Source organism: Rosa rugosa, chromosome 7 (genome assembly GCF_958449725.1).
Source record: "Rosa rugosa chromosome 7, drRosRugo1.1, whole genome shotgun sequence".
NCBI lineage: Eukaryota > Viridiplantae > Streptophyta > Magnoliopsida > Rosales > Rosaceae > Rosa > Rosa rugosa.
Window position 1 is genome coordinate 36,164,779 of NC_084826.1, and position 18,262 is coordinate 36,183,040.

Here is an 18,262-nt window from a genome sequence, read left to right on the forward strand (position 1 = left end):
TCTCTCCGGCCGCAAGCCGGTGCTTCTCGTCCGACAACAGCACGTCCTTACTCCGAGATCCGAACCCAACAGGTCCAACTGGCCTCCACACTTTGTTCTTTGTTTCTGGGTTTGCAGATTATGGGTTCTTCCTGCTCCCTCTCTGTCTCTTTCGATTTTTATTTAAAGTCTCTGAAAGATTCTGTTCAAGATCTAAGAATTCACTTGTTTGTGATTGTCAGTGACACTGATATTGTTCTTTGTTTGATTTGAATTGACTGGGTTTACTTAGGTCTCTTTGCTTTGGAGAAATGGAGGACACGATGCCTATTCGCAAGACTGATACTCTAACTCTGGTGAGTGCCTATATTTTTCGAAGCTTATTTTGATTTGGATCTGGGTTTTGAATGTACGGTTGTGTTCAGATTAGTTGGAATTTGATGTATATATAGAAGTTCACTACAGTTTTGTTAGCCTTAACACTGGGAAGGCTTTCGTTTTGATCGATTAAAGCTTGTTTTTGATTCGTGTATTTGAAATTTTTTAGCAGAAAGTTGGTTTCCAGGGTTCTTCAGTGAAGTGGATTAGAAATACCTATTTTAATTTGGTATCTTTTATTATTGATGTACCAGATCTAGAAGTCCATTGGACTACTGGAAAGAAACTTCGCATTGGACTACTGGAAATCAAAAGTATAAATCTTGTTATGTTTCTCCACATTGGACTTGGTGCATTCATTCCTTCAGATGATCCATTACTTGGGTTTCTGCCGTTTGTTTGAAAGTTTCGGTATTTGCCTTGTAACTTGCTTTAAAGTGGGTCAGTTTGGATTAGTGTCATTTGTAGAGAAGTTCATTGACCACATGTTGTCAAGCATCCGATGTGTGTTTTCTTAAGCTGCTTTTGTTTTTTGAATTATTGATGTTTGGCTTTTCAAGTACCGGGACACGGTTTATGTGAGACTTACTTGAGCTCATGTTGTACTGAATTTAAATAATTTTGTATAGGTTAACATTCAGAGCCTTACTGCAGCTGATCTTGATAGATATGGAGTGAATGTATGGCTTCTGTCTCCTCCTTGCCAACCCTATACTAGACAAGGTTAGTTTATATTTCTCTCCTATTTTGCAGATATGTAACATTAATTTGCAATGATTTTCACTAGCTACTTATGGTTAGGTCTCCAAAAGCAATCTGGTGATGCTCGGGCATTTTCATTTCTCCAGATTCTTGAGTTGATACCACACACCTCGCAACCTCCAATGATGTTATTTGTGGAAAATGTTGTTGGATTTGAGGTCTATTCTTGGAATTTGTAGCTTAATTTCTAGTACAGAGATTGATTTCTATTATTTAATTTAATTTCCTTTTTTTACCTCCTGAATGCAGACATCTGATACACATGGAAAAATGATAGAGATATTGATGAGAAGAAGTGATTTTGTTACACAGGAGTTCATATTGAGTCCCTTGCAGTTTGGTGTACCATATTCCAGGCCACGCTATTTTTGCCTGGTAGCCTCATCTCTCCTAATCCTTCAGAAGATCTGGGAAACTTTGATGCACTCATGTCCAATTTTTCAATATACCAATCATAAATTCTTTTATTTCGCAGGCAAAGAGGAAACCGTCAACCTTTCATAGTCAACTTTTCAATAATCAGCTTCTTTGGTCCCCAAAGCCCTTATTTGGGCATACAAATGCGGATGACAAAGTGTTCTGTGAACTTGATGAGCCGCAAGGTAGCTTGGATAAGTTGCTTGAATCTTGTGAGCCAATAGAAATCTTTCTTGAATTCAAGAATTGCCGTGATCAGCTAAACTTTGTGGACACCAATGTTTATACAGATACCATTGGAGTATTGGAGAAAGATGAAGAGAATGGGTGTTGTACTAGCACCTTGGATCAGTACTCTGTTCCCTCAAGCTTGATAGAGAGATGGGGAAGTGCCATGGGTATCCCAAGCTCACTCCTAATTGCATTAGGATTCCTACTTCAACTGGGATTCCTTTTCCTGGTAGGATTAGGAAAGCTTCATTTCTCCATTTCTGATCATTTCTGCGCCTCATTTCCTCCTTGCCTTCATTTTCATCATTTCTAGCTCTTCTTAGCTCATTTCTTGCGTTTGAAGCTCATTTCTACCTAAAAACACAAAACTAAGTTAGAAATGATATTGTTAAAGGAATAACTAAGTAAAATGTAGGGAAAATGATACTAAAAACATAGAAAATATTACTCCGATCAATTGTACCCAGGCACAAAGCAGGGGACAAGGGAATCAATAGAGGCAACTACCTCAGGGAAATGCGAGGGTGTTTGCTGTTGTTCAGCAGGGTGCTAGTGATGAGGAAGGTACTTTATCTAATTTCGCTTACCTTGCTAGTATAGTGTAGTGTGAGGTGGTAGAGTACTTCGTTCAGTGGTGCTGTTTTGTGTTGTGTTATGCTGTGATGTGTTGAGTTTTGCTTGATATCTATAGTTGGACTTTGGCATATGACTTTCTTTTGGCGAGTGCAGTATGTGTGTGATGCATGTTTCATCGTTCTGGCTTGATTGTGTGATTATGCCATGTGATGAGTTAAGTATGGGTTGATCAAGGCTAGACCTTATCATTATTTTTTGTTCTGAGATGGTAGGACACGTATTGAGCTGTGATGCAAATACTGTTGTGATAACAGGATTCTACTCTTGTGTTGTCTGGTTGTCATTGATATAATCATTGGGTATGTGTAATATTTGACTCTGCAGAGCGAGTCTGTTTTGACATAGTGGGTTCAGGGCATCAATATGTACTTGGTTTAAAAGGAAAGAATTTTCTAGGTATTTTGTATTGATGGCTGAATCATCACGCATGTATAATTATGAGATTATATATATTGATTTTTAAGTGTGTTTAAAAATCAGGGCGTGATAGGTGGTTTTGTTGTGATGCAAACAATATTTGTGTGTGTGTTCATTACATTGTTTTCGGGTGTGGCTTTTCTAGACACAATATGTTGTGGAAAGTGTTGATTTTCTATTTTTTTTAAAAGTGTTGAGAATTGTGGAACATTTTAGGTCATGGGTGATTTATTTAAATGTTTGGTCTTTGTACCAGGAGTCATTGATAGGGATCAATTTGGGGGAATCTTTTATTTTAGATTCGGGTAACATTTTGGGTCCAGTGCGACTTACTTAATGTTTTGGTCTTTGTACCGGGAGGTCAGAGTTGGTGATCGGGATTTGTGTAACATTTTGAGTCCAGCGAGACTCCTTTAAATGTTTTGGTATTTATACCAGGCATATGAAGACAGAGAGTCTGAAGATCGGGGGCCACGAATGTGACCAAGGCATGTTATATGGAACCACGCCTTGGGCGGGTTAGTAGTTATGATCAGTTAGAGCTCTAGTTTGTCTGCCGGTTTTTATTGTGTCTGATGGGGGTAATAGTTGAGGATACTTGGGACTTATAAGTACGGGGTTCAAAGAGAGTCTCGAGAGTATTCTTTCTTTTTGTATTGTCCATGGGGGACTTTGGGTTTCATATTTATTTTGTTGAGTGATCAAATAATATGATTTTGTCACGGAGTGACATATGCATCTCGTTTGAGGAAAGGAATTAATGCTTGAGTTGTTTTCATTAAATTGAAAAGGTGTTTTTCTCGTGGTTGGTGTGGGTTGTTTGATTGTTGTATTTGAGTTACTCATACAAGTTTTCAAAAGCTTACGGTTTTGTTTTGTGGCAACACGGTGCACTATTCAATGGTGTAGGGGTTAATCCTACAAGTCAGGATAATCGTGGCTGAAGCTGAGGTGGCGTGTTAGCAGCTTTATGGGTAGGAAGCAAATTTTGTTGGCTTTGCCATTGTTATGACTTCCACAATGTTGTAATCTCTGAGGAGCACTCACGTTTTATTTTGTTGTGGCAACTTAATTTGTAAACTTATGTAATATATGACTCTACGGAGCGGGTTTGTATTGACATAGTGGGTTCAGGGCATCAATATTGTTATGTCCCGTATCTCAATTTACCTGTTTACTAGTCATTTGGACGGTAAACGACAATTATTTTCACTTTTTACCTTGTTTCGATACTTTTAGTGGACCAAAAAGTTGACTTTTTGTTTGGGTTAGTTCTTGAGAAAATTTTCTTCACGAAAGTTGTAGAGAACGTTAAACCGAGTCTGTGCATATGTGTTACACTTAAATCAGAGTTCGTATGCAAAAGTTAAGATCGAAAAAACTAAACTTACTGTTCATGGTAATTTTGTATAAATAGGGAATGTTATTGTGGTAGGTTTCCATTTCCGGAAACCCTCCCCAGTAAAATCTCTCTCTCTCTCTCTCTCTCCCTCCCTCCCTCCCTCCTCCCCCCTCCCCCCTTCCCTCCTCCCCTCCCCTGCACGCTCTCTCTCCCTCTTCGACCCTCTCGGTTTTTCTGGCCTAACTCCTCCGTCCGGCCATCTGATGGCGCGCCACCAGTCTGGTTGGGACCGGCTCCTCCTTTTCTTGAAGTCTGCTGCAGCAGCTCACGGCGATTTGGCCGGAAAAGAGAAGATCGAAGCAAAAACCGGTACTGTAGCAGTTTGGAATTCCTGACAATTCCTTCCGATTCAGGCCACCACCTTTGACGAAATGGGATCATTTTGGAAAGCCCATTCTTTGTTGATAAATCCCTCCAAGTCTCTTGCAGCAATTCGAAGCGTGGAGGACGAATTGAAGATTTGAAGATTTTATTGTTCAAATCTGCCTGTTTCCGATCAAGCTTGATTTCCGGCCAACCAAGTTATTTATGGGCTTTGTTGTAGTTGAGAAAGTTGTTTGGATTGTTGAGATGATCATGATGATGCAATTTGGTGTCCTGGATCGGAGTTGGCTGGCGGTGCGTGGGGCCCACTCGCTGCACTGTGGGCAACGCGTAGGAAAGGTTTTGGTTTTCTGTTTTTAGCTAGATAATTTACTTGTGAGTCGTCGAATTTGTAAATATGATTTTGGTAGAAATTGGAGAAGTTTGAAATCGATTGTGAATTTCTGAAGTTTGGAGTTTCGAATGTTGATTTATGGGAATCCGACCTTCGGATTTCCCTTGTTTCCGCTATGGAATACTTAAATGGACAGATTGATATTAGTGGTGAAGTTTGGGTTGAATCCAAAAAGAAATGGAGATATTGATTTACGAGGGGTTTTCGGGTTTCGTATTAGACTAGTATTTTAATTGTAGAATTTTCGTTTACGGAATATAATTTTGTACAAGATGAGGTACCGACCTATCGCTTGACGATGATCCTTACGCTTGGCCACGTTACCTGTATACAGTGAGTGGACTTTTGTTTTAAATAATAATGCATGCGTTTATTTCTTGAGGGAATTATATTCATCTATTATTTCTCACCTATTTGTTTATGGATTCGAGAATATTCTTTTGGTGTGTGGGACATGTCATTGATGTATTTGATTTATCTTGAGATTTTCCGAGTACGATTGGGAATCATACTTGTGTTTTCTATTGCGAGATTTGGGGAAGCTTTATGGATTTACTGGTTTTCGAATGTTTTCTTCCACCATACTTGGGTTGCTTTATTTTTTAGTTCTCCTCCTCACGTGAGTTGCAGTCGAGACTCTTCCTCACTTACTTTGTGTTTGTGGGTCGAAGTTGAGGATAGAGGATGGGATGCTCAAGAGCCTAGGAGGCTCCGACTTGAGCCTAGGAGGCTCCTTCGTTGTATGGTGATTTCTTCTTCCCCATACTATATCGTTACTTAACTAGTGGGACTAGTCTGCTCTTGTTTAACCAGCAGGGCTGGTCTTATTTTCTTGAGTATCGGAGTTTCATTATGTTTACTTGGGTGTTTGTGACTAGCGGGGCTAGCCGGTTTTCATGAGCTGAACATCTTTCGGATTATATTTTTCCTAATGTTTTTTCAACGTTGCACGCATCAAGGTTTTAAAGGATGAACATGTGGGAAAGTATTAAAGCTTGCTTTATTTAAATCATCATGTTTATTTATTTTTGTCCACTCACGCTAACGTGTTTTTCAATACTTATGGACTCGAAATGAGTTCTCAAAATTAACCCTGTTGACAATTGTTAGTATATAGCAAGTAGGGATCGTTCTATCCGGGGATTTGGGGTGCTCCTGTCATTTAATGTCAAAGAAAAGAATATTAATCACAAGTATACAATATTTATGAAAATTACAAAGAATTAAAGAGGGGTTTCAAAATTTGTTTATCTACGTACTAAACTAATTATCTAACTAACTAATTACATTGACTAATCAACCAAGAATCAAGATATAATGGACGGATGAGATGCAATGATGAAATTAACAATCTTTAACACGAATTCAAGACTACAAATCATAATTTTCGAATCAAAATATCAACTTGAACGAATATCAATTTTTTGTTTTCAAAAGATCTCATGAAGGATATCAATCACATGCATAAATGAACCCAAGCCATAAGTTCCATAGTTATAAACTCATTTCCACAGATCAAAGGCTATCCCATTTTAAGGATCAAAAAGGTCTTATATATAAAAGGGTTGTAATTGGGCCAAGGCTTAAGGTTAAAAGAAACGAAGGGATAAGGAAATCACAAAAATATTCTAAAAACAAAGTAGAGCACTCATTGATGTAGAGAGACATATTCTTTGAATTCCACCAAGCATTGAAACGTCACATTCTCCTTTGGGCTTCATTGTGAATTGGACAAAGACTATAATTTTCTTGAATGGGCCTTCACTTCAAAGTAAACTCCAAATCCACAAAGTATAAGGGACTAAAATCCATAAACATAAACAATAACACACTTTTTTTCCATTAGCCATATACAAATATATTTTTTTTCTTTTTTTCCGATTTCATTTTTTTTTTCTTCACGGCATACATACATAATTTTTCTCATGGACAAGTCTACCCCCACACTTGAGCTTCTTCATGTCTTCTCAATCTTCAATCTTGACGCCTTCTTCCTTTGCAAAGTCTTAAAATTAGCTCCACTAAGTCTTTAGAACAAAGGGTAATGATGTAACTATACTAAGGTTTAGGGTTAAGAATTTTTTAAGGTGATGAAAAAAAAAGCTTAAAAATGTAGGCTCAAAGGGGTTTATCTAGGGGGTAGTGCACACATGTGTACACAAAAATAGGGACACAGGCTTATTTGGCAATGGTGGTAACTCCTACAGTGCCTTTAATCCTTTCCGAAATCAGGGATATATATTGATAAAAGTTTCGACAAGTATAAAAGTGAATTCTAGCATTCTCTAGTCCATTAAACTTAATCTATGGCATGTAATCAATCAAATGAAAGATAATGAGATCAACTAAGCATCGCCAAGAAATTCAAGAATATATTTGTCATTTATCACTCATCAAAGAAAGGGCACATGGCTCAAATTGTCACAAGGGTTATTTCGAATCTTACTTATCTTCAACATGTTCATATATATTCTGTACCAAAGTTAACATTGCACCACATCTACTACACATTCATATGCTTTTCATACATCATAATTAACCAAAGAATATCATCAAACATTATCTCAATCTTGTGATCATCTTTTAGCCTTAATTTTAGAGATATAAAATCATCCTAGACAGTTGAAAGGGCAACCTAAGACTCAAAGGCTAAAATTGACGCAAGAAACAAGACAAAAACGTTTTGGACTTAGGGTCTTTTCTCTCCTCCTTTCGGTAACTCCTTTGAGACATGACCAGGTGAAGAGAGGAACGATTTTGGCGGAGCTCAGCTCACTTGATTGACAGGGGACGAGACCCTTTATCAGTACTTCTCGTATCCAAACTAGACCTTAGACATCACATCCCATGGTATGCGCCTACGATGAAGAAGATATTAACCCAAAAGCAATTTTGACTCAAACACAAACACACAAGACACGAACAATAAAATCTAAAACAAAAATCCTACAACAAAGTTAACGCAAATTTTTTTTATTTTTCTGATTTTTCGATTTTGTATTTTGTTTTCTTTTATGACCATAAGACTAACTCTTTGAGCATTAATCATTCCCCCCACACTTAAATCATACATTGTCCTCAATGTAAAAGAAGTTAAAGCATGCAATGAACAATTATCATGTAAATGGAATGATTAACACACAAAACCTAAAAACAAAAACCAAAAACGCAAATAACAAAGATATAATAAAAAAAATAGTAATAGAAGAGATAGAGTGAAAGAGAGCAAATCTGCTGATGATCTCCTCCACAGCTACTTTTCTGAATTGGGTTGCCTCCCAAGCAGTGCTTGAGTTTAACTTCTTTCAGCCAGACAGAGGTTTCTTCTTATTCCATAGGAAGTAGCGCCACATGGAGGTCCTCTTCCTCCACGGTTATCTCCCTAAACGTTTCATAATATGGCTTCAAGAGATGGCCATTCACCTTAAACTAGTTGCCAGTTGTCTCACTTCTAATCTGTATAGCACCATGAGGAAAAATGTGAGTAACAATAAAAGGTCCAATCCAACGAGATTTAAGTTTACCAGGAAAGAGTTTAAGTCGAGAGTGAAACAATAGGACTTTTTGTCCCACAACAAAGGTCTTGCCACGAAGCATCTTATCATGATAAGCCTTAGTCTTCTCCTTGTAAATCCTTGAACTCTCATAAGCATCATTCCTCAACTCTTCCAATTCATTCATTTGGAGCTTCCTCAACACTCCAGCATCATCCATGGACATGTTCAACGTCTTCAAGGCCCACCATGCTCTATGTTCAAGCTCCATAGGCAAATGACATGCCTTACCATACACAATCCTGAAAGGTGACATCCCTATTGGCATTTTGAAAGCTGTTCTGTAGGCCCACAAAGCATCATCAAGGCGTTTACTCCAATCCTTCCTATTATTGCTCACGGTTTTTTCCAAAATCTGCTTGATCTGACGGTTAGAAACTTCTGCTTGTCCACTTGTCTGAGGATGATAGGGCGTTGAAACCCTATGTGTAACGTTATACTTTTTGAATAAAGCAGCTATGGTCTTGTTGCAGAAATGTGTCCCTCCATCACTAATAATTGCTCTTGGCATTCCAAACCTTGCAAAGATGTTAGTCTTTATAAAATCTTAAACAACTTGAGAGTTATTAGTCCTGGTGGCCTTTGCTTCCACCCATTTCGACACATAATCAACATCAAGCAAAATATATAGAAAACCATAAGATGAAGGAAAGGGTCCCATGAAATCAATTCCCCAAACATCAAAAATTTCAACAATAAGTATATTAGTTAAGGGCATTTGATTTCTAGGTCCTTAGTTTCCAGTTCTTTGACACCCATCACAAGTCATACAATAAGCATGTGCATCTTCAAACAACAAAGGCCAAAAGAAACCGGATTCTAACACCTTTAATGCAGTTTTCTTAGATCCAAAGTGACCCCCACAATTTTTAGTATGGCAAAAAGACAAGATATCATTAAATTCAGATTCATCAACACAACGTCTAACTATGCCATCATTACAAATTTTCCACAAGGATCATCCTACACATATTGCCCAGCAGTTTTTCTAAGTTTAGCATGCAAATGAATTGACAAATGACTAGGGATTTTATTTGTAACTAAGAAATTAACAATGTCTGCATACCAAGGGCTACTTACCTGGATTCCGAAGAGTTGTTCATCCGGAAACGTTTCAACCAAAGGTAGGGCGTCCTCATCATGTATGATTCGACTAAGGTGATCTGCCACCACATTCTCGCTTCCCTTTTTGTCCTTGATTTCTACATCGAACTCTTGTAGAAGAAGGATCCAACGTATAAGCCTTGGCTTTGCATCCTTCTTCGAAAGTAAATACTTCAAAGCTGCATGATCAGAGAAAATAGTCACTTTAGTTCCAAGAAAATAAGACCTAAAACAACAGCTAAAAGCTCTTTTTCTGTAGTGGAATAATTCAATTGACAATCATTTAGAGTCCTGGAAGCATAGTATATGGCGTGAGGTCTCTTGTCCTTGCGTTGACCAAGGACAGCTCCAACTGCATAGTCAGAGGCGTCACACATAAGCTCAAATGGAAGGGACCAATCTGGTGGTTGCATAATAGGGGCTGTAGTCAATAACTCTTTAAGCTTTTCGAAAGCTTGCTTGCATTCCTCATCAAAGTCAAATGCCACATCCTTTTTCAACAACTTGCATAGGGGTCTTGAGATTTGAGAGAAGTCCTTGATAAAGCGCCTGTAAAATCCTGCATGTCCAAGAAAAGAACGAACTTCTTTCACAGATGTAGGAGGAGGTAAGTATCTAACAGAATCTACCTTAGCTTTATCCACTTCAATACCCCTAGCAGAGACAATATGCCCTAAAACTATACCTTGAGTTACCATAAAATGACATTTTTCCCAATTCAAAACAAGGTTAGTTTCAATGCATCTTTCCAGAATCAATTCAAGATTATTAAGGCAATTATCGAAATCTTTTCCAAAAACTGAAAAATCATCCATAAACACTTCAATAATCTTTTCAACAAAATCAGAAAATATGGAAAGCATGCATCTTTGGAACGTACATGGGGCGTTGCAAAGTCCAAATGGCATTCTACGATATGCAAAAGTGTCAAAAGGGCAAGTGAAGGTAGTCTTCTCTTGATCCTCTTGAGCTATCCAAATTTGGTTATATTCAGAATATCCATCAAGAAAACAATAAAAAGAATGACCAGCTAACCTCTCAAGCATTTGATCGATGAAGGGCAATGGGAAGTGATCTTACCTTGTGGTGGCGTTGAGCTTTCTGTAGTCAATGCAAACTCTGTGTCCAGTCACAGTCCTTTGTGGCACAAGCTCATTTTCCTCATTCTTCACAACCGGGATTCCACTCTTCTTAGGCACTACTTGCATAGGTGAAACCCACCTACTATCCGAGATGGGGTAGATGACTCCACAATCCAAGAGCTTTATCACCTCCTTCTTGACTACTTCCATCATTGGAGGGTTGAGGCGCCTTTGGGCCTCTACTGTGGGTTTCGCCCCCTCCTTAAGAAGTATTCTGTGGACACAACGTGTAGGCTAATTCCCTTGATGTCTGCCAAAGTCCATCCAATCGCAGTCTTGTGTTTCCTCAATACATCCACCAACTTACCTTCTTGCTCAACCGTGAGCTTTGAAGACACAATTACTGGCAAGGTGTCGTTATCTCCTAAAAAGGCATACTTCAAGTGATTTGGAAGCGGTTTAAGTTCAAGTGTAGGTGCCTGAATCACTGAAGGGACATGTTTATTAGTAGATAACTGAATTGACAAAGGTTTAGGAACTTTACCTACAATAGGTGGCGTTGACTCAAGATAGGCCACACTCTCAAAGACTTTGTCATTCAAAACGTCATCTTTGAATTCCCTTAGTGGAATTTCCTTACCAGTGCTAGAGTAACCAAGTCCTTTCTCCATGGTGGTGATCAAAGTATCCTCATTTATTACTTCAAAAATTTTCTGAGCAAGAGAGTCCAGAAGATCAGTAGTACTAACAGAGTAATCATTAGAAAGAGGGTACCTCATAACTTCAAAAACGTTGAAGCTAATAACTTCACCATCAAACTCCATAGTTAAGGAGCCATTGAACACATCAATCTTGGTCCTAGCCGTCCTCATGAAGGGCCTTCCAAGCAAAAATGGCGTTGAGTTCTGAGGAGACTCCCCCATTTCCAAGACATAAAAGTCTGTAAGAAAGATCAAGCTATTTACCTGCACAAGGACATCCTCAACATACCCTTTTGGATAAGCATTAGATCTGTCAGCTAATTGGATAATCACATTATCATATTTAAGCTCACCTAGGTCTAGAGATTCATAAATACTATAAGGCATAACATTTATAGAAGTTCCTAGATCTAGATCACATTTTCGAATTTAGTGTTACCAATAGTGCAAGGGATAGAAAAACTTCCTGGATCTTTAAGCTTAGGTGGAAGCTTTCTTTGAATCACAGCTGAGACGTTTTCAGACATTTTTACTACCTTTTTCTCACGTGTACGTCTCCTAGTGGTACAGAGCTCCTTCAAGTACTTAGTGTACTTAGGGATTTGAGTAAGGCACTCAATCAAAGGTATGTTGACTTGTACCTTTTTGAAAATCTCCAAGATTGCTTTTTCCTCCTCCTCCTTCTTTGATTTTGCAAATCTGTTTGGAAATGGAATAGGGGAGATGGATTAGCAATAACTGAACTTTGAAAGTTAGGAACGTTACCTTTTAGGGGTTCAGACGTTGGAGATGCTTGTATCTCAACCTTAGATGTAGCAGGGTCCTTCTCGTGTGCCCTGTTAGAAGACTCAACGTCCTCCTCTTCTTCCTCAATCATAGCTTGGGCCTTCTTACCTTTCTTTCGTGGATCCACAAGTGTACGTCCACTTCTTGTTGTGACAGCCTCAACAAATTGGCGCTTTGGGTTCGAAATCATACCAATGCAGCTCAAAACTTGACCCATTTGTTCCTTCAATTCCAAGATGTCCTTACTATGACCTTGTTGTGTCTCTACAAGTGCATGAGTAGAACTTGCTAAAGCTTCAAACATTTGAGGCTTATGAAAGCTTTGTTGAACATAGCCATCAATAACGTTGTAATCTTCCCAACCTTGGGAGATTGATTGTCCATGAATGCTAAGTACCTGGCTCACAATTGAAGTAAGTTTGTTAAGTTTTTCATCCAAAATCTCATAATTACTTACCTCACTTACCCTCTACGTTGAATTACCAAGGCCTTCATATTGCTAAGCATTTAAAGCACGGTTGGCAATCAATTTCATACCCTCTGATGGTGTTTTGTCTACAAAGGCCCCACCACTTGCAGCATCCAACATTTGTCTATCTAAATGGGTGAGTCCTTCATAGAAGAATTGGAGGAGATTCTCGTCCTTGAAGTTATGTTGTGGACATTGTGATAACAAGGCCTTGAACCTCTCATAATAAGCTTGATAAGTCTCATGCACATCTTGAGTAATTCCTGTGATTTTCTTCCTAAGCATGAGCACACGTGAAGTGGGAAAATACTTTTCCAAAAATGCTTTCATTAATCCATTCCAAGATGTAATATGTCCTTTAGGCAGCTCATATAACCAATCCTTAGCACGATCTTCCGGAGAAAATGGAAATGCCTTTAACTTGAAGATGTCTTCATCAACCTCTTGAGGCGTCATACTTGAACAAACAAATAGAAACTCCTTCAAGTGCTTATTAGGGTCTTCAACGTTGAAACCATGGAAAATGGGAAGTCTCTGAAGCAATCCAGATTTCATTTCAAAGCGAGCAGACTTTCCATTTGCAGCAGTAGGTACACAATTGCATTGGGGAGCCCACTAGGCACATTTGAGGACGCAAGGTCCTTAATAGACTGGGTTCCTTCAGCCATTTGATTTTCTTGGAATTCAAAGAATAAGTTAGTAAAGTAAAATTAATAGAAAATACAAGAATAAGTTATTCCTAAGGTGGGCCCTATCGGGACACCTCAGATTTTAGGTTGAAATTCAGTGCAGGTATGTACTTGGTTTAAAAGGAAAAAAATTTCCAGGTATTTTGTATTGATGGCTAAATCATCATGCATGTATAATTCTGGGATTTTTATAGATTTTTTAATTATGTTTAAAAATCATGGTGTGATAGTTTGGTATTAGAGCATAAGATACATACTTGGTAATAATATGTACTTCTCGAGTGATGGCCCGTTTGCAGCGTATCACCATCAGATACTCTTCGGTATTGATATAGTCATTGGGTATGTAATGGGAGTTAGTGTGTCGTCAGAGTAGTGTCGGCTCAATGACAGAAGTGTAAGAGCTCTGTGTAGCTTCTTTGAGTTATAGTCTTTTAAGGAATGAGAGCCTTTAGATTTAACTCAGAATTGACGTAGGGGAGTATATGGTGGAGTTGTGGCCCCTCACGTTAGTGTGTGGTTGTTTTGGTCATAGTGATTGACTTATACCTGTGTTTGAGAGTTATACAAGTATTAAGCACGTGTTGCTATGATTTTTAGGTAATGGATCCTCTGGGAGGCAGAGCTAGGGGTCGAGGTAGACCTAGAGATAGGGGCAGGATCCCTTCTGTTGAGGAGATATTCGAGGAAGATGTGGAGGGATCACATGTTGAGCAGGGTGCTCCACCTGTGGTTGATGTGAGAGATGCCACTCGTTTGTCGAGGTTGGCAAAGGAGATTTCTAGGTTGGGAGCAGTCGCTTCCAGGGAAGTACAGATCACATGTTGGCAAATCAATGGATCGAGAACATAAAGACCTACTTCGAGATGGTCTTCTGTGACGACATTGAGAAGAGGAAGATAGCCACATTTATGCTTCAAGGCGATGCACGGGTGTGGTAGAACTGCGCACAGAGGGCTAAGGATATGTCCACCATGACCTGGGATGATTTTGTGGAACTCTTTAGGAACAAGTACTTTCCGGCTTCTGTGAGGGAGCAGTTGGTGAGGGAATTCATCTCATTAACTCAAGGGACTATGAGTGTGAGGGATTATGAGGCGGAGTTCTCAAGGTTGTATCGATTTGTGAGGCTGATGGAAGCTGGGAGTTTGGCTATGATGTTTCAGCAAGGACTGAATGTTTCGATCAGGCATGATGCAGCTCTGCTGGAACTAAAAACTGTGGAGCTCCTCTTGCTAAGGCTTTGGCCATTGAATAGGAAAACTAGACTCTTCTGGAAGATGTGTCGGCTAAGAGGGACACCCAAAAGAAGGGAAAGGCAACTCCTCAGAGCAGTAATGCATTAGGCAATCGAGATGGGTTTTGGAAGAGACAGAGGACTAATCAACAGACGCCTGCTAGAGCTGCACCTGCACCTGCTAAGGCTGCACTTAATAGACAAGTGACACCACAGAGATGCTTCAATTGCAACGAGACAGGTCATGCTGTCAGGTTTTGTACGAAGTCGAGGAACTTCGCATGTTATATGTGTGGTCAGGTAGGGCATTTGTCTAGGGATTGTACCCAGTGGCAGGGTAAGGGACATGAGAATCAGCAGAGGCAACAGCCTCAGGGGCAAGGTAGGGTGTTTGCTATTGGTTAGCATAATGCAGGGGTAGAAGGTACCTTATCTATCTTTTATTTCCTTGCAAGGGTGTTGTTTGATACAGGAGCAACTCATTCTTTCATATATAGTTCTATGGTTGATATGTTAAGTTTGACTCCTATGCCTCTTGCTAGACCTTTGCATGTTACTTCACCACTTACTGGTTCCCTTAAGCTTTGTAAGCTTTGTGATGTATGCCCTATTGTGATTTGTGGTGGAGAGTTTAGTATAACTTTGATTGTGATAGCGGATCATACGTATGATGTTATTTTTGGTGTAAATTGGCTGAGACCAAACCATGCTATGATTGATTGTTTTGAGATGATAGTGTCATTTCATATTCCTGGACAGCCGATGTTTCGTTATCGGTGTCTTAGGTCAGATACTGCTTTGGGCCAGGATTCTTGGCTCATATGAAGTCTATGAGTAGTGTTGCGGTTACGGCAGAGATTGTTGTCATTTTCGAGTACAGTGATGTATTTCAGGAGATACCAGAGTTACCTTCAAGGAGGGTAGTGGAGTTTGCTATCGATGTGATACCAGGTACTCTACCTGTATCAAAGGCATCTTATCGGATGGCACCAACTGAACTTAAGGAGGTTCAGGTGGAGGGTTTACTTGAACAGGAGTTCATTAGACCCAGTACTTCTCCTTGGGGTGCACCCGTATTGTTTGTGAAGAAGAAGGATGGTTCACTACAGTTGTGTGTGGATTACCAGCAGTTGAACAAGGTGACGATCAAGAACAAGTATCCTTTGCCCAGGATCAATGATTTGTTTGATCAGCTTAGAGAACCTCCAGTGTTCTCGAAGATCGATTTGAGATCCAGATATCACCAGTTGAGGGTAAAGGGACATGATGTTCCTAAGACTGCTTTTAGGACAAGGTATGGACACTTTGAGTTTGTGGCCATGCCTTTTGGTCTAGCCATTGCGCCTGCTGCCTTTATGGACTTGATGAGCATAATATTCAGCCATATTTGGATCAGTTTGTGGTGGTATTCGTGGATGATATCTTGATTTATTCCAATTCTTTGGAGGATTATGATAACCATCTTTGGATAGTGCTGCAGATTCTGAGAGAAGAAAAGTTGTATGTGAAGTTTGAGAAGTGTGAGTTTTGGCAGAAGGAGGTCTAGTTTCTTGGTTATGTGGTTTTTAAGGATGGAGTTTATGTGGATCCTTCTAGGGTTGAAATGGTGATGAGTTACGGCCAACCCAGTATGGTTACAGAGGTACATAGTTTTCTGGGTTTGGCGGGTTATTATAGGAGATTCATAGAGGGGTTTGCTAGTATCCCTTCAACTCTGACCGAGCTTACCAGTAAGGATGTCCAGTTTGTGTGGACTGAGGAATGCAAGAAGACATTTAATGAGTTAAAGATTAGATTGACCACAACCCATGTATTGACTATTCCAACTAGTGGTGGTGGTTTCATTTATAGTGATGCATCTCATCAGGGTCTGGGGTGTGTGTTGATGCCGTATGGCGGAATTGTCGCCTATGGCTCTAGATAGTTGTAGGTGCATGAGAGAAATTACCTCGTTCATGATCTAGAGCTGGCTGCGGTTGTTTTTGCCTTGAAGATTTTGAGGCATTACTTGTATAGGGAGAAGTTCGAACTCTTTTCGGATTATAAGAGTTTGAAGTATCTGTTCTCTCAAAAGAACTTAAATATGAGACAGCGAAGGTGGATGGAGCTCATAAAGGACTATGACTTCACCTTGGAGTATCATCCTAGGAAGGCCAACGTAGTGGCTAATGCTTTGAGTAGGAAACCCAAGGGTATTATTGCTTCTATTATGGTTCAGGAGTGGCTTATGTTGGAGACTGCATCTGAATTTGACTTTGTACAAGCAGGATCATGGGACAACCTACTTTGATTTCTAGGATCATTCAGGGTCAAACAGAGGATGAGTTCTCACGTGCGAAGTTAGCAGAGTTAGTTGTAGAATCGTCCATTGATGTTCCGTCGGAGTGGATAGTTAGAGTAGATGTTGGTTTAAGAATGAACTAGAGGTTGTATGTTTCGGATCGTGTTGACCTCAAGGGGGAGATTATTCATGAGGGACATTCATTCCGGTATACTGTGCATCCTGGAAGCACCAAATGAATTGGGATTTACAAAGACAGTTCTGGTGGAATAGGATGCAGAGGGATGTGGCAGAGTTTGTTTCCAAGTGTCTTACTTGCCAATAGGTGAAGGCTGAGCATCAGAGACTTGCAGGTATTTTGAAGCCTTTATCTATTCCCGTGATGAAGTGGGAGCAGCTCTTTATGGATTTTGTTACTGGATTGCCTAGGTCCAAACAAAGTCACGATGTAGTATGGGTGATCGTTGATCGTTTGACGAAATCGACATACTTTCTTCCTGTGTCGACGCTGTATTTGGTTGACACGTTGTGTAAGTTGTATATCAAGGAGGTCGTGAGACTTCATGGAGTGCCTGTATCGATTATTTCTTATCTAGATGCTCTATTCACTTTGAATTTCTAGGACAGTTTTCAAAAAGCCATGGGAACTACCTTAAATATGAGTACAGCTTTCCACCCTCAGACTGATGGGCAGATTGAGCGAGTGAATCAGGTGATGGAGGATATGTTGAGAGCGTGTGTGTTGGATTTCAAGAGAAGTTGGGAGGATCATCTACCATTGATTGAATTCTCCTACAACAATAGTTATTACTCCAATATTGGCATGGTGCCACATGAGGCTCTGTATGGTAGGTCATGTAGATCTCCTATCTGTTGGGCAAAAGCTGGAGATAAGGAACTATTGGGCCCTGAGATCGTTCAGGAGACTATTAAGAAGATTTCGATTATCAGGACAGGATTCGCATGGCGCAAAGCAGGCAAAAGAGTTACACAGATTTGAAAAGGAGACAAGTTGAGTTTAAAGAGGGTGATCATGTGTTCTTGAAGGTCTCACCCATGAAGGGGGTGGTGAGATTTGACAAGAAAGGAAAGTTATCACCAAGGTTTTTTAGACCCTTCGAAATTTTGGAGAATGCAGGAGATTTGGCTTATAAGATTGCCTTACCTCCTAGCACGTCTGGTGTGCATAATGTTTTCCATGTGTCTATGCTAAGGAAGTATATACAGGATGAGTCACATGTGATTGATCATGGTACGATTGAGGTGAACGCGGATACGACCTTTGTTGTTGAACCTGTTCGTATTCTGGAGACCACAAAGCAGCTTCGAAGGAAGGAAGTTGACTCGATCTAAGTATTGTGGAGTCACCATGACGAGGGTGATGCATCATGTGAGTTGGAGTCGGATATAAGAGCGAAG

General features: G+C 39.7%; 2 protein-coding genes across 2 annotated transcripts; one reads left to right on the top strand and one right to left on the bottom strand.

Annotated features, from left to right (window-relative positions):
• The first annotated feature begins 290 nt into the window (after positions 1-290).
• Positions 291-3,129, top strand: LOC133723234 (tRNA (cytosine(38)-C(5))-methyltransferase 2-like). Its single transcript, XM_062150051.1, has 7 exons — positions 291-335; positions 527-754; positions 987-1,080; positions 1,159-1,277; positions 1,369-1,494; positions 1,595-1,934; positions 3,077-3,129. Exons 1-7 carry the CDS (start codon positions 291-293, stop codon positions 3,127-3,129), a joined length of 1,005 nt encoding a protein of 334 aa, XP_062006035.1.
• Positions 3,130-10,919: 7,790 nt separating this feature from the next.
• LOC133723235 (uncharacterized) lies at positions 10,920-13,191 on the bottom strand. Its single transcript, XM_062150052.1, has 4 exons — positions 12,705-13,191; positions 12,164-12,431; positions 11,821-12,080; positions 10,920-11,740 (listed from the first exon to the last, which is right to left on the bottom strand). The coding sequence occupies exons 1-4, from the start codon at positions 13,189-13,191 to the stop codon at positions 10,920-10,922; spliced, it is 1,836 nt and encodes a 611-aa protein (XP_062006036.1).
• Between the last annotated feature and the right edge of the window lie 5,071 nt (positions 13,192-18,262).